Here is a 12044-nt window from a genome sequence, read left to right on the forward strand (position 1 = left end):
ATTGATCCTGTGGTGCACCAATAATTACTCTGAACAAATTAGAGAATTGTACATTATCCCTAATCTCTGTCGTACTGTTCATCCAATTTCTTAACTACGCCAATATTTTCTCGTCAATTCGGGAGAGTTATAATTTTACATTATAGCCATTTATGAGTGACTTAACTAAATGCTGAATGAAAGGTCCTTGATTATTTTTTGAATGAATAGTGCACAGAGAATGTCTTCAGATATTATTTAAGAAATCGGATTGAACAGGCACAGGTGACAGTTTACAATTCCATCCTGGCTCTTTCAGATTGTTTCAAGATGTTTCGTGACTCTGTCTTGAACTCCAAACAAATGATTTTACAATATGATGTTTGACTTCATGGCTTCTTATTCTAAATATTGCTAAGCAGCAAAGTAATATGCATAATTTTCCAGTCAAAAGAATCACTTCCAAATTAAAGGAAATTTTGGAAGGTCAGGATATCTGCACAATCCTTAACTTTTTTTAATAACCAAGAGATGAAAACATCTGGTCTGTTGTTGCTCCTCAGTGTCATTACTTATTACAATAATGAAGGTGGTCATACAACCAAATCAGATCCATTCCAGCTCCCAATACAACAATACTATCAGTCTCATTCCCTGAATCCCTTCAACTTACCAATACTAAGGAGAAATTGATATCAGCTAGTGAATCTACTGGCACATCTTTGAGGTGGGGAAATCCACAGTTACAAGGAGAAGGTGCAAACCCACTTATAAAGTATTCGATGCGAGCATTGAACTTGGGTCTCTAGAGGCGTGAGTTTGCAACACAAACTGATGCTCCAACCTGCCACTTCTGCATACTTTGTTTTTTTTTAATAAAGTTTAATTCTGATGCTACCATCTCCGATCCAACATTATTTTCCTGACACCCATGTCTTATAATATAAATGCAATAATTCAGTATGCCTATTATATCCATATTTTGAATTACCATATCATCATTTGGCCCTCTATATTCCTGGCCAACTTTTGCTTAATTTAATCAGGAATATACTTTGTGTTGACTTCCAAGTTTCTTTTCATGTTCATGCTTTGTATCATGTTATCACCCTTTCCTGCACAGTGCATGAGGATGTTGCCAGAACCTGAGGGGCTTAGCTATAGGGGGAAGTTGAGCACGCTGGGACTTTATTCCTTGGAATGCAGGAAGCTGAGGGTTGATCTTACAGAAGTGTATAAGATCACGAGGGCAATCGATAGGGTGAACGCACAGATACTTTTATCCAGGATAAGGGAATCAAAAACAAGAGCACATTTGTTTTTAAAGGAGAGAGAGACGAGATTTAATGCAACCCAAGGGGCAACTTTTTCACTCAGAGGTTGGTAGGTAAATGGAATTAGCTGTTCAGGGGAGGTAGTTGAAGCAAATACTATAACAGCATTGAAAAGACACCTGGCCAAGTACATGGAAGGAATGGTTTAGAGGGAAAAGGGCCATGTGCAGGCTAATGTAACTAGCTTAGATGGGGCATCTTGGTTAACATGGAGGAGTTGGGCTGTGCCGTATGACTCTCTTGATTAATCCAGTCACCAGGATCTATTGACATTTTTGCTTTTATTTACCATTTATTTCAGTTTTAGTTTAGAGATGCAGTGCGGAAACAGGCTCTTCGGCCCACCGTGTCCGCGCCGACCAGCGATCCCCGCAAATGAATACTATCCTACACCCACTAGGGACAATTTTTACATTTACCAAGCCAATTAACCTACAAACTTGTAGGTTTTTGGAGTGTGGGAGGAAACCGAAGATCTCTGAGAAAACCCAAGCAAGTCATGGGGAGAACGTACAAACTCCGCCCAGACAGCACCCGTAGTCGGGATCGAACCCGGGTCTCCGGCACTGCAAGGCAGCAGCTCTACCGCTGCGCCACCGTGACCGCCCTTTGTACTGCCCTTTATTTCATCAGTCACTTGTGGATTTTATTTGCAAATTGAGCTTTTATCACCTTTAGGGTATAAATTGATCCTGGATCAAACTAAAATTGTTTTTGTGAACTTCTCCCACCTAGCTTATGTTGTTTACCCATTAACAGATCTTCTAAGTTTAGCAGTAACAGTTTTACCACACTGCAAAGAAGTCATCTCTGCATATATCTGAAATCTCACTAACTTTATCACATTTCTCTTTCAAATGAAAGTTACGATGAACACAATCACATCGTGATAACTACTTGATAAGTATTCACACATCATTAGCACAATAAATATAGTTCATTATCAATTGCTAGATCTAATGTAGCCTGCCTTCTTCTTGGTTCTGAAAAAATGTTGCACACTCAAAAAAACTTATTCCTATCCATGTAAATGTTAAACCCCCCATTTAGCTACCACTATTTTTGTCAAGTGCAAGAACATTGTCTGAAATGTTACATTCTATCACTTCTCTGCCCCTTTCAGGGAGCGTATACACTAATTTCCATGAGCTATTAATTCTCTTTACTTCTCAGTGTTACCCGAGTCTCAAAGCATGCCTAGCTTCATAATATTTTCTCTCGTCAATAGATGATTTTATCTCAGCAAAGGCAATCCTTCCTCATACAAAATTCCTTATCTTCCTTGCCGACACTATAAAGCGTGAAGGTACACAAAAATGCTGGAGAAACTCAGCGGGTGCAGCAGCATCTGTAGAGCGAAGGAAATAGGCAACGTTTCGGGCCGAAACCCTTCATCAGACTGATCGGGGGTGGCGGGGAGAAGAAAGGAAAAAGGAGGAGGAGGAGCCCGAGGGCCGAGGGATAGGAGGAGACAGCCCAAGGGCTGAGGAAGGGGAGAAGACAGCAAGGGCTAACAAAATTGGGAGAATTCAATGTTCATGCCCGCAGGATGCAGACTCCCCAAGCGGAATATGAGGTGCTGTTCCTCCAATTTCCGGTGTCACTATAAAGCGAGATATTAATTTCCTAGTTCTAACTATCCTGCATTCTGCATGCGATTCCCTCCAGATTGCAGACCACGCTGACATGGAAATATGTCATAGGTCCTTCATTTCTGCTAGGGCTATACACTGGGACTCCTATCCAAAAGCTCTCTGGGAATAGTTCCTCCTTGACTGTGAGGTCTGTGGTAGTGGCACAATTAAGGGCAGGCACGAAATGATGGCTTTGCCAGATCTACTTTTTGATTGAACTTATATACTTTTTATGTTGAGAAGCCTGATTTTATTTTAGAAGATCTATAATACATACACATACCTGGAACAAAGGTACAACAGAAGAGTCAAACTTACTTTTTGTTTATGAAAGGAGAAACAACCCGATAAAAAATTATCCTTGATTCTCACCAACATTTGTCACCCTTGGGTTCTTTGCAGCGATGACATAATCATATACCGGGAAAAGCCTTCTCTAACAGATTATTTTATCTACTTTTTGTGGTATTAGATAAGTGAAATGTGGGTGTATTAAAAATGATTTTGCAATAGATGGCAAGGCATTAACTCGTCAGCTTTATTTTTACGAGTCACTAAAGTACAGCAAATGCATGAAGATGATATCCCTGGCACAAAAAAAAAGGTTTTTGAAGGGGTTTGTTGCCAAGGACAGCCAAGCAATAAAATTATAGCATACAACTGTAATATTAATCATTTTTTGTGCTGGTAATTATTCATTAAATATTCATAAAATTATTGCATTTTAGGGCATTTGAGTTAAGTATTTTATGATTTTCAACCTGTTTTGTTTCCCAAGAATGGGCGAGAATACACAACTGTATTTTCTCAGGTCAGATTTTCCTTCCAATTTATGGGTACTCAGCCACGAGGGCAAACAGTGCTTATTGGTTCTTGTTTTTTAAAATTATAGCCATATCTCTGTGTCTCCCTCTCCCCTGATTCTCAGTCTAAAGAAGGGTCTCGACCCAAAACGTCACCCATTCCTTCTATCCAGAGATGCTGCCTGTCTCGCTGAGTCACTCCAGCTTTATCTTCAGTTTAAACTAGCATCTGCAGTTCTTTGTGAAACAGTGCTTATTAGTTTACACAATTACTTTACTCCCACATTTTAAAATCTTCTCCCTGCGTTCTCTTGTATTGCATTGTGATCAATGAGCATTTTAGGATATCATTTAGGTGCCAAAGTTAAATTATTGTTCTAATTTCATGTGTTTAAAGAGCGAATCTGAAGATACTGCACGCTGTATCATATGCAGTCTTTGTGCCTTCAGTTTATCATTTACAGGCACAGCAAATTAATAACATCACTCCAGCCCTGCATGGTGATGTGGGAGACATAATTCAGTTCCATGTTTTCTGAAATGACGTGGAAAATTTATCTTAAGAGATACAGCATGGAAACAAGCCCTTCGACTCAGTGAGTCCATGCTGACCATCGATTGCCCATTCACACTAGTTCTATGTTTTACATCCATTAGGTTCAATTTACAGAGTCCAATTAACCTGCAAACCCGCATGTCTTTGCGATGTGGGAGGAAACTGAGAACCCAGAGGAAACCCACGTGGTCAAATGGAGAATGTGCAAACTCCAGACAGACAGCACTTGAGGTCAGGATCAATTTTGGTCTCTTGCGCTGTGAGACAGCTGTTCTGCCAGCTGGGCTACTGGGTCGCCCTTGGCCGTAACTAAATATATATTGTGTCCCCCTATTATTTTCTTTGCTCACAGTACATGGTTAACACACCACTTCACACTATTACCTGCCCAATTTTGATTGTTACAGCTTGCAATTGGATACCCAGGTGTTCTTATTATCATTCAAATAGATATAGGCCATATAATCCCTTAAATTTGCTCTGCCATCAATCATGCATGATACTCTACCTTAACTCCACTTTCGCACCTGATCCTAATTATCCTTAGTTCCGAGTATCCAAATAATCTAGAAATCCCAATCAATCTTGAATAAATATGCACAAGCTGAGCATCTATAACCCGATGGCCCTCTGAGTAAATACATTTCTCACCGTAGTCCTAGATATCTCTGAAGCCCAAGCAAACATCCTTTCAATGTCAAAAAGAGAAAGCTGTTAAGGGAACACAGTGGGTCAGGCAGCATCGGTGGAGAGAGATGGATGGTCAACAATTTGGGAAGAGACCATTCCTGTGCCCACCATCCATCAAGCCGCTGATATTGCAAGGGACTCTCACCACTCTAAATAGATGACCCAACGCATTGACTGTCCACTGCCTTCCACAAATGATGCCTGCCCCACCTCGTTCCTCCAGCAGCTTTCCTATTTTGCACCAGGCTACAGCAACTGCAGTCTCTTGGGCCAGATTTTCATTCTTATTCAAGCAAAGAGGCCAAAATAATGAATAGTACTCCATGTTCTTCGATATAATATTTGCAAATCTGTCACCATTTGAAAAAAAAACTTTTCCCTTTGAGTTTGTCTTGCATTGTACAACGTATATGCATCACAAGTGAATAATTTGGTTAATGTGCAAACACAGCGCATTCTTTGCAGTGAGAAAATGGTGCAGGCACTTCCGTGCATGTACAGCAGCATGCAGAGTATGTCTTGATAATACAGATCCCTACAAATAATAATTGACAGCCTCTCAACTAAGATGCTACCACATTAAAAAAAATACAACATCGGCCATTCACACAAAACTGTACTTTAACAAAGCACCATGCACAGCATTTTACCATTTAAAACTACTAATAGCTTTATCCAGAGATGCTGCCTGTCCCGCTGAGTTACTGAGTTGACAGATGCTGCCTGTCCGCTGCGTTACACACCAGCATTTTGTGTCTACTAATAGCTTTGTTGTAGGAAGGAACTGCAGATGCTGATTTAAACCAGATACACACAAAATGCTGGTGTGACTCAGCAGGACAGACAACATTTCTGGATAGAAGGAATGGGTGATGTTATGGGTCAAGACCTTCTTATAGCTTTGTTTTGGAGTCAGAAAGAGATGATTCTTAAAAGGGCTTAAATAAAGAGGCTAAAAGAGTGCTCAACTGTACTTGTTACTCATTTCCTACTAGGCCTTCAGCACAGCTAGGAGCAAGAGGAAATGGTCAGAGGATCATTATGGAGAGAAAGAAGGCCAACATCTTTGGGAACGAGCCACAGTCCTAACTACATGTCAGTTCCTCCAATTGTGACCATGCTGACCAGACACTTTAGGGGGTACACCTGTAATATTCTACAGAGTGTGACCTTGCATTTGGTTACATCAGTGACAGAGTGGCTATGACGAGGGCACAATTCTAATTTAATTTTCAGCAATGGAAACATTAGCAGAAAGGAGGAGGAGGAGAGGTCTCACTAACAAGAAAGGCCTGCTATGTATGTGTGCCAGACTGGCCCACCTCACAGGCCAGAGATATCCCTCTCTTGCTGACTTGGGGAATCAACACTGATCAGGAAGAATGTCACTACATGACTCATTGTTTACTCTCATATGGATCACAGATGTCACAGCTATAATTGAATCATCTTTTTAGTCTATCACTAAACCTGATTTCTAGGATACAGGAACAAATGATGCAGAAAATTCAGAGTGCTCCCTGATATAAAAGTCCATGAACTGGCTCTGCTGTTTAAAGCACAATGAATAATGATCTAACCCATTCAGCAAGGTAACAGCAGCTTCACCTGAAACACTGAAGGGAACCGCTCCATAATTGCTTACTTCACTCAATTGACAAGTTGCACTAAGTGCCAAATATATGAATGACCTTGTGGAAACATCACACTTTCACCTATTGTCTCTGCAGTCACAACATATGCTATATGGTTTGAAATGGTATCAATTCAACTAATTTGTTATTAAAGATCTACAGGTCCACCATATCCAGCCACAAGTGGCGGTACATAATTCAACAGCTACAGGGAAGGTAGCACACATCTCCAGCCTTGATGTTTGTGTGGTTGGGGTGGGGAGGGGGGGGTGAGGGTGAGGGTGAGGGGGTGAGGGGGCAGTTGGTTCTAACAAGTCACTGCTAAATACAAGGCTGAAGCATCTGCAACCTTATTCAGCCAGAACTGCCCAGCAGACGCTACATCCTGTTTAAGATCCCCAACATTAAAGCCAATCTGAACCCAATTGAATTAATTCCATGTGTTGTCAAGAAACAGTAACGGATACTGCAAAGAATGCAGAACTAAAAAAAACAACCCATCCCAGCTGTAGAACTGAAGAGCTGTGCTCCAGAACCAGCTGCCTCTCTAGTCAAGTTGTTCCAGTATTGTTGCATCAATGGTAAATAAAACTATCTGTTGATGCGGAAAATTGGCAACACGTCCTGTTCACAGAAAGCAGGACCTGTCTAATTACCACCCAAAATTGTCTGCTCTGTTTCATTGGCATTGCGACAAAAGACGAGGATGACAACACTACCAAGTAGCACATACACACCATTGACCTGCAGACTATGGCCAGTGAGTTTTGTTAGGTCCACTCAGTGCCTTATCGCAATTTGATCCAAACATGGATTGAAGAACAAATTGCAGAGAGGAAGCAGGAATGACTGCTCTTGATACAAAGATAGCATGGCATCAAGAACCCTGAACTGAAGTAAATTGGCATCAAAGGTTAAATACTCTCTCTAATGGCTGAAGTCATATTCCATTCAAAGAAAGAAGGTTGAGGTCAGTGGTCAATCATCTCAACTCCAAGGCATACTGCAGGAGTTTCTCATGGTATTGTCCTTGGCACTTTCATCTTCAGCTGTGTCAGTAATTACCTTCCTTCAATGGTAAACCCGGAAATTGGGAATGTATACAGATGACTGTGGAACATTCAATTCCATTTCAGGGATAGGCTAACACCCAATACTCACAATAGGCTCGCCGACTCCCATTGCTACCACGATAGTCACCATTTCATTCTCCAAGTTATGGAATGCATCATTTATAATTATGAATTATTTCTTTGTAGAAAGATTGGGGAATTAAGCGCCATCTGCATCTGGTACAGAGGAGGAAGATCTGGGATAAACCAGCCATGATCATATTGAATGGCGGGGTAGGATGGAGACAGGGAAGGTTTGAGAAGCCAAACTGCGTGATACTGCTCTTATTTGCATGTGTTCTTGCATTTATTTATTTGCAATGGGTGTCACTCTCAAAATCCATGTAAAATGTTCCCATTTTCCTACTGAGTCCTTCACAATGCAATTATTAATTGACCTCGTTTCATTATATACAAATGCTAAAACTGTGTGTTTTCTAGTTCCGTTTCATAATATATTTATTACTCCAGTAAACTGTTCGATATGTATTCATTAGTACTATTCTGAAAATGTAAAATAAAAATACATCCCTTGGATTCCTGGTGTTTATTTGTAAATATGTACTTGTGAATAATTAATGTATGTTTGCTAGAGGAATTCAGTATACTAATTAAATGTTGAAAACCTTAAGTGTAATAGAAAACTTGAAAACACTGAAGGAACTTTGCCGTGCTTGAGTCTTTATTTTTCTTAATGCCCTGTATGAAAGCATGTGTGATATGAAAACTCAGCTAACCACACGTACAAATACATTATCAACTGATAATGAAGATAGACACAAAATGCTGGTGTACCTCGGGGTCAGGTCAGGTAGGAGCTCTGGAGTAAAGGAATAGGTGACGTTTTGGGTCCAGATCCTTCTTTAGGCCATCTGAAAAGTCTTGACCCGAACATCACCCATTTCTTTTCTCCAGACATGCTGCTTGTCCCGCTGAGTCACTTCATGACTATGTGTCCATTTTCGGATTAAACCAGCATTTGCAGTTCCTTCCTAAACATGAACTGATAATGGTTGTTTCTGTCATTATCAGTCAGGGGCACTTCCCTTAAAACATCCTGGAGACACAGAATCTACATTATTTCAAAATAATACATGTTGCTTCAAATGATTAAAAGCAAAAAGTGAAAACAGATTCCTTGGTTTAAAGATACAGCATGGAAACAGGCCCTTTGGCACATCAAATCCACAAAGACCATTGATCAGACGTTCGCACTAGTTCTTGGTCATCCCACTTTCTATACCGACTCCTTACACACAAGGGGCAATTTACAGAAGCCAATCAACCTACACACCCACATGTCTTTGGAGTGTGGGAGGAAACTGGAGTGCCTGAAGGAAACCCAGTCACAGGCAACTCCGCACTGGAGATCAGGATCGAACCCAGGTCTCTGGCGCCGAGGCAGCTGCTCTACCAGTTACACCTCTGTGTCAATATATGAATATATAGTAAGAAACAATTAATTTCATAAAATGTATTGAAGCAATTGAGGGTACATATTTTATTGAGAAATCCTATATAACTGTATTACCTATAGAGAAAACTGATTTTGTTATCGTCAGATAAATCCTGTTGAGAAATCAATGAAAATGGAATGCAGACATTGCAAAATCAGTATATAATGACAAATAATCTCATCACGTATTAGTTTTTTTTCCCTTTGAGGCAATCAATACCTTATAATAAACAAATTAGAACAAGATATCCACACTTTCTTTTCCCAAGTGTCACCTTTGCATATTTGTTTTACCTCTCGTTACTCATTGTCACAGAATATTTCATACTACTCTTTGCCAATTTAATCCACTAATTCCTGGATCTCAGCTGCTCAAATCAGTATCCATTGAAAGATCTGTCAACTCAGTTCGTCAGAGCATTTCATACACACCCTTCTGACAGCACGACATAGAACTGTGAGGATCCATTTAGAAACTTAAAATCGGCTAGATGATCAGCAATACTTAATTGGGATCAAGACTAACAGAAAGTCAGATTTCCAGCAATTTCTGGTTGGTTTTGGACAGACTACAGCCTGTGTTCACGGGTGTAGTATTGTTTATAATTTTCTGCTCGTCGCTAAATTAAACGGGTTTTCATAAATGCACGCCGAGCAATGGTTATTTTGTATCAAGGTTTGTCAATAATCAGATATATGGGAAGGTAGAAGAAACAACAATGGATTTACATATAAAAACGCACTGGCGCTCATGTGAAACACTTGTTATAAGCACCACGAACTTCAAAATTACGGTCACGTTTGTTTTTAAACACGTCCACAAAACAGGAGGGTGTGATATTTCAAAAATTAATAAAATAAACATCAAATCTTCCATAAAAACGCTGTCTCGGATCAAGCAGTAGGTGTCTAAAGGCCATTAATTGCACCGCTGTGTTGACCTAACAAGCAGTTAGAAGCCTCCGTGTGGTCTGGCCGTGCATCCGAACATGCACCACCGATCCCACAGTGAAGATGACGCCATCGAATTAGCTTCACAAGAACTTCACGACATCCTCCACAAAACGCATTTTAAGCAAGACAGGAAACCGCAAGTTCCTGTGGAGGGGCAAGATGACCTTCCTCCCGCCGGCTCATTGAAGGCTCGTTGCCGGCAAACACAGGTGAACTTCCCCCCGGCTGCACACACACACACACAGCCATTGTCTCATCCCCAGACCGCCACTATTTGTCTACCGATCCACACACACACACGGCTCCCCGTCACCAACTCACGCATGTCCGCAGCTTGCTATTGACACCGGCTTGTAGTACACCTCCAGGCAGATCGGGCAGCTGTACGTGTCGGCCAAGTTATCCCCCGATGCCGCCGCTTGTTTTGTCTGATTCCCGGAGACGAAACTCCGAAACATCGCCATCATCTACCTTCCACAACCTAAACAGTCATCATCAGCCCGCGACATTCGGGCGGCCCCGCGTCATCACACCGCGTCGCCCACAACAACCCGACGTCATCGACGGTCTGGAACCCAACCTGTTTCTACGGAAACGCCGACATTTTGCTTTGTCAAACCCGTGTTGTTATCAGCAGACGCGGCCACGCTGCAGAGGAGCGGCACTGGTGGACGGGGCTGCTCAATGCGAACAGCGCAGCGTTTTAACGAAAGACACTTGCAAAAAAAAAAAATAATCAAGTGTTAGCAAGGAGTAATATTTAATCGGTTTCTTCCGATTGATTCATCGGCTGGCGCTGGTGAGCGGACCCGCGCCATGTGTGAGGTGGAGGACGACTATCCGGGAGAGCCGCTGTACGAGGCGGTGGCGACGACGGTGGCGGTCTCGGCCACGAGGTGGGAGCGGCGCGCAAACCGCATTCATTCTCTCAGCGCTTTGTGTTGGCTGGGGTGGGGTCGGAGTGGATGGGTAGGGTAGGAGGGAGTAAAGTAGGGTAGGGGGCGGTGGAGTAGGGTAGGAGGGAGTGGAGTAGGGTAGGGGGTGGTGGAGTAGGGTAGGAGGGAGTAGGGTAAGCGGCGGTGGAGTAGGGTAGGAGGGAGTGGAGTAGGGTAGGGGGCGGTGGAGTAGGGTAGGAGGGAGTGGAGTAGGGTAGGGGGTGGTGGAGTGGGGTAGGGGGGAGTGGAGTAGGGTTGGGGGGAGTGGAGTAGGGTAGGGGGCGGTGGTGGAGGGTAGGAGGGAGTGGAGTAAGGTAGGGGGCGGTGGAGGAGTGTAGGGAGTGGTGGAGTAGGGTAGGAGGGAGTGGAGTAGGGTAGGGGGCGGTGGAGTAGGGTAGGAGGGAGTGAAGGAGGGTAGGGGGTGGTGGGTTAGGGTAGAAGCATAGAAAATAGGTGCAGGATTCGGCCCTTCGAGCCAGCACCGCCATTCAATATGATCATGGCTGATCATCCAAAATTAGTAGGTACACAAAAAAGCTGGAGAAACTCAGCGGGTGCAGCAGCATCTATGGAGCGAAGGAAATAGGCAACGTTTCGCTCCATAGATGCTGCTGCGCCCGCTGAGTTTCTCCAGCTTTTTTGTGTACCTTCGATTTTCAAGCATCTGCAATTCCTTCTCAACAAAATCCAAAATTAGTACCCCCGTTCCTGCTTTCTCCCCATATACCTTGATTCCGTTAGCCCTAAGAGCTATATCTAACTATCTCTTGAATACACCCAGAAGCAAAGCAAGAATTTCATTGTCCTGTCTGGGACACATGACAATAAACTCTTGAATCTTGAATCGGCCTCCACTGCCTTCTGTGGCAGAGAATGCCACAGATTCACAAATCTCTGGGCGGTGGGGTAGACGGGGGCAATGCTGTTAATCCCGTCTGATTTTTGTTATAAAAAAAA

At 42.5% G+C, this 12044-nt stretch overlaps 2 protein-coding genes across 2 annotated transcripts in view; one reads left to right on the forward strand and one right to left on the reverse strand.

Annotated features, from left to right (window-relative positions):
• Nucleotides 1-10667, reverse strand: part of rnf166 (ring finger protein 166) — a 36366-nt gene extending 25699 nt beyond the window's left edge. The window contains exon 1 of the mRNA XM_033035700.1: nucleotides 10474-10667. Within this exon, the coding sequence (XP_032891591.1) occupies nucleotides 10474-10619 (146 nt within the window). The 5' untranslated portion in view covers nucleotides 10620-10667. The remainder of the gene's footprint in view (nucleotides 1-10473) is intronic.
• A 26-nt stretch (nucleotides 10668-10693) lies between these two features.
• The window catches only part of ctu2 (cytosolic thiouridylase subunit 2), a 36009-nt gene continuing 34658 nt past the window's right edge, over nucleotides 10694-12044 (forward strand). The window contains exon 1 of the mRNA XM_033035698.1: nucleotides 10694-11048. Within this exon, the coding sequence (XP_032891589.1) occupies nucleotides 10969-11048 (80 nt within the window). The 5' untranslated portion in view covers nucleotides 10694-10968. The remainder of the gene's footprint in view (nucleotides 11049-12044) is intronic.

The sequence above is a fragment of the Amblyraja radiata genome, chromosome 17, assembly GCF_010909765.2.
Source record: "Amblyraja radiata isolate CabotCenter1 chromosome 17, sAmbRad1.1.pri, whole genome shotgun sequence".
In the NCBI taxonomy this organism is placed as follows: Eukaryota; Metazoa; Chordata; class Chondrichthyes; order Rajiformes; family Rajidae; genus Amblyraja; species Amblyraja radiata.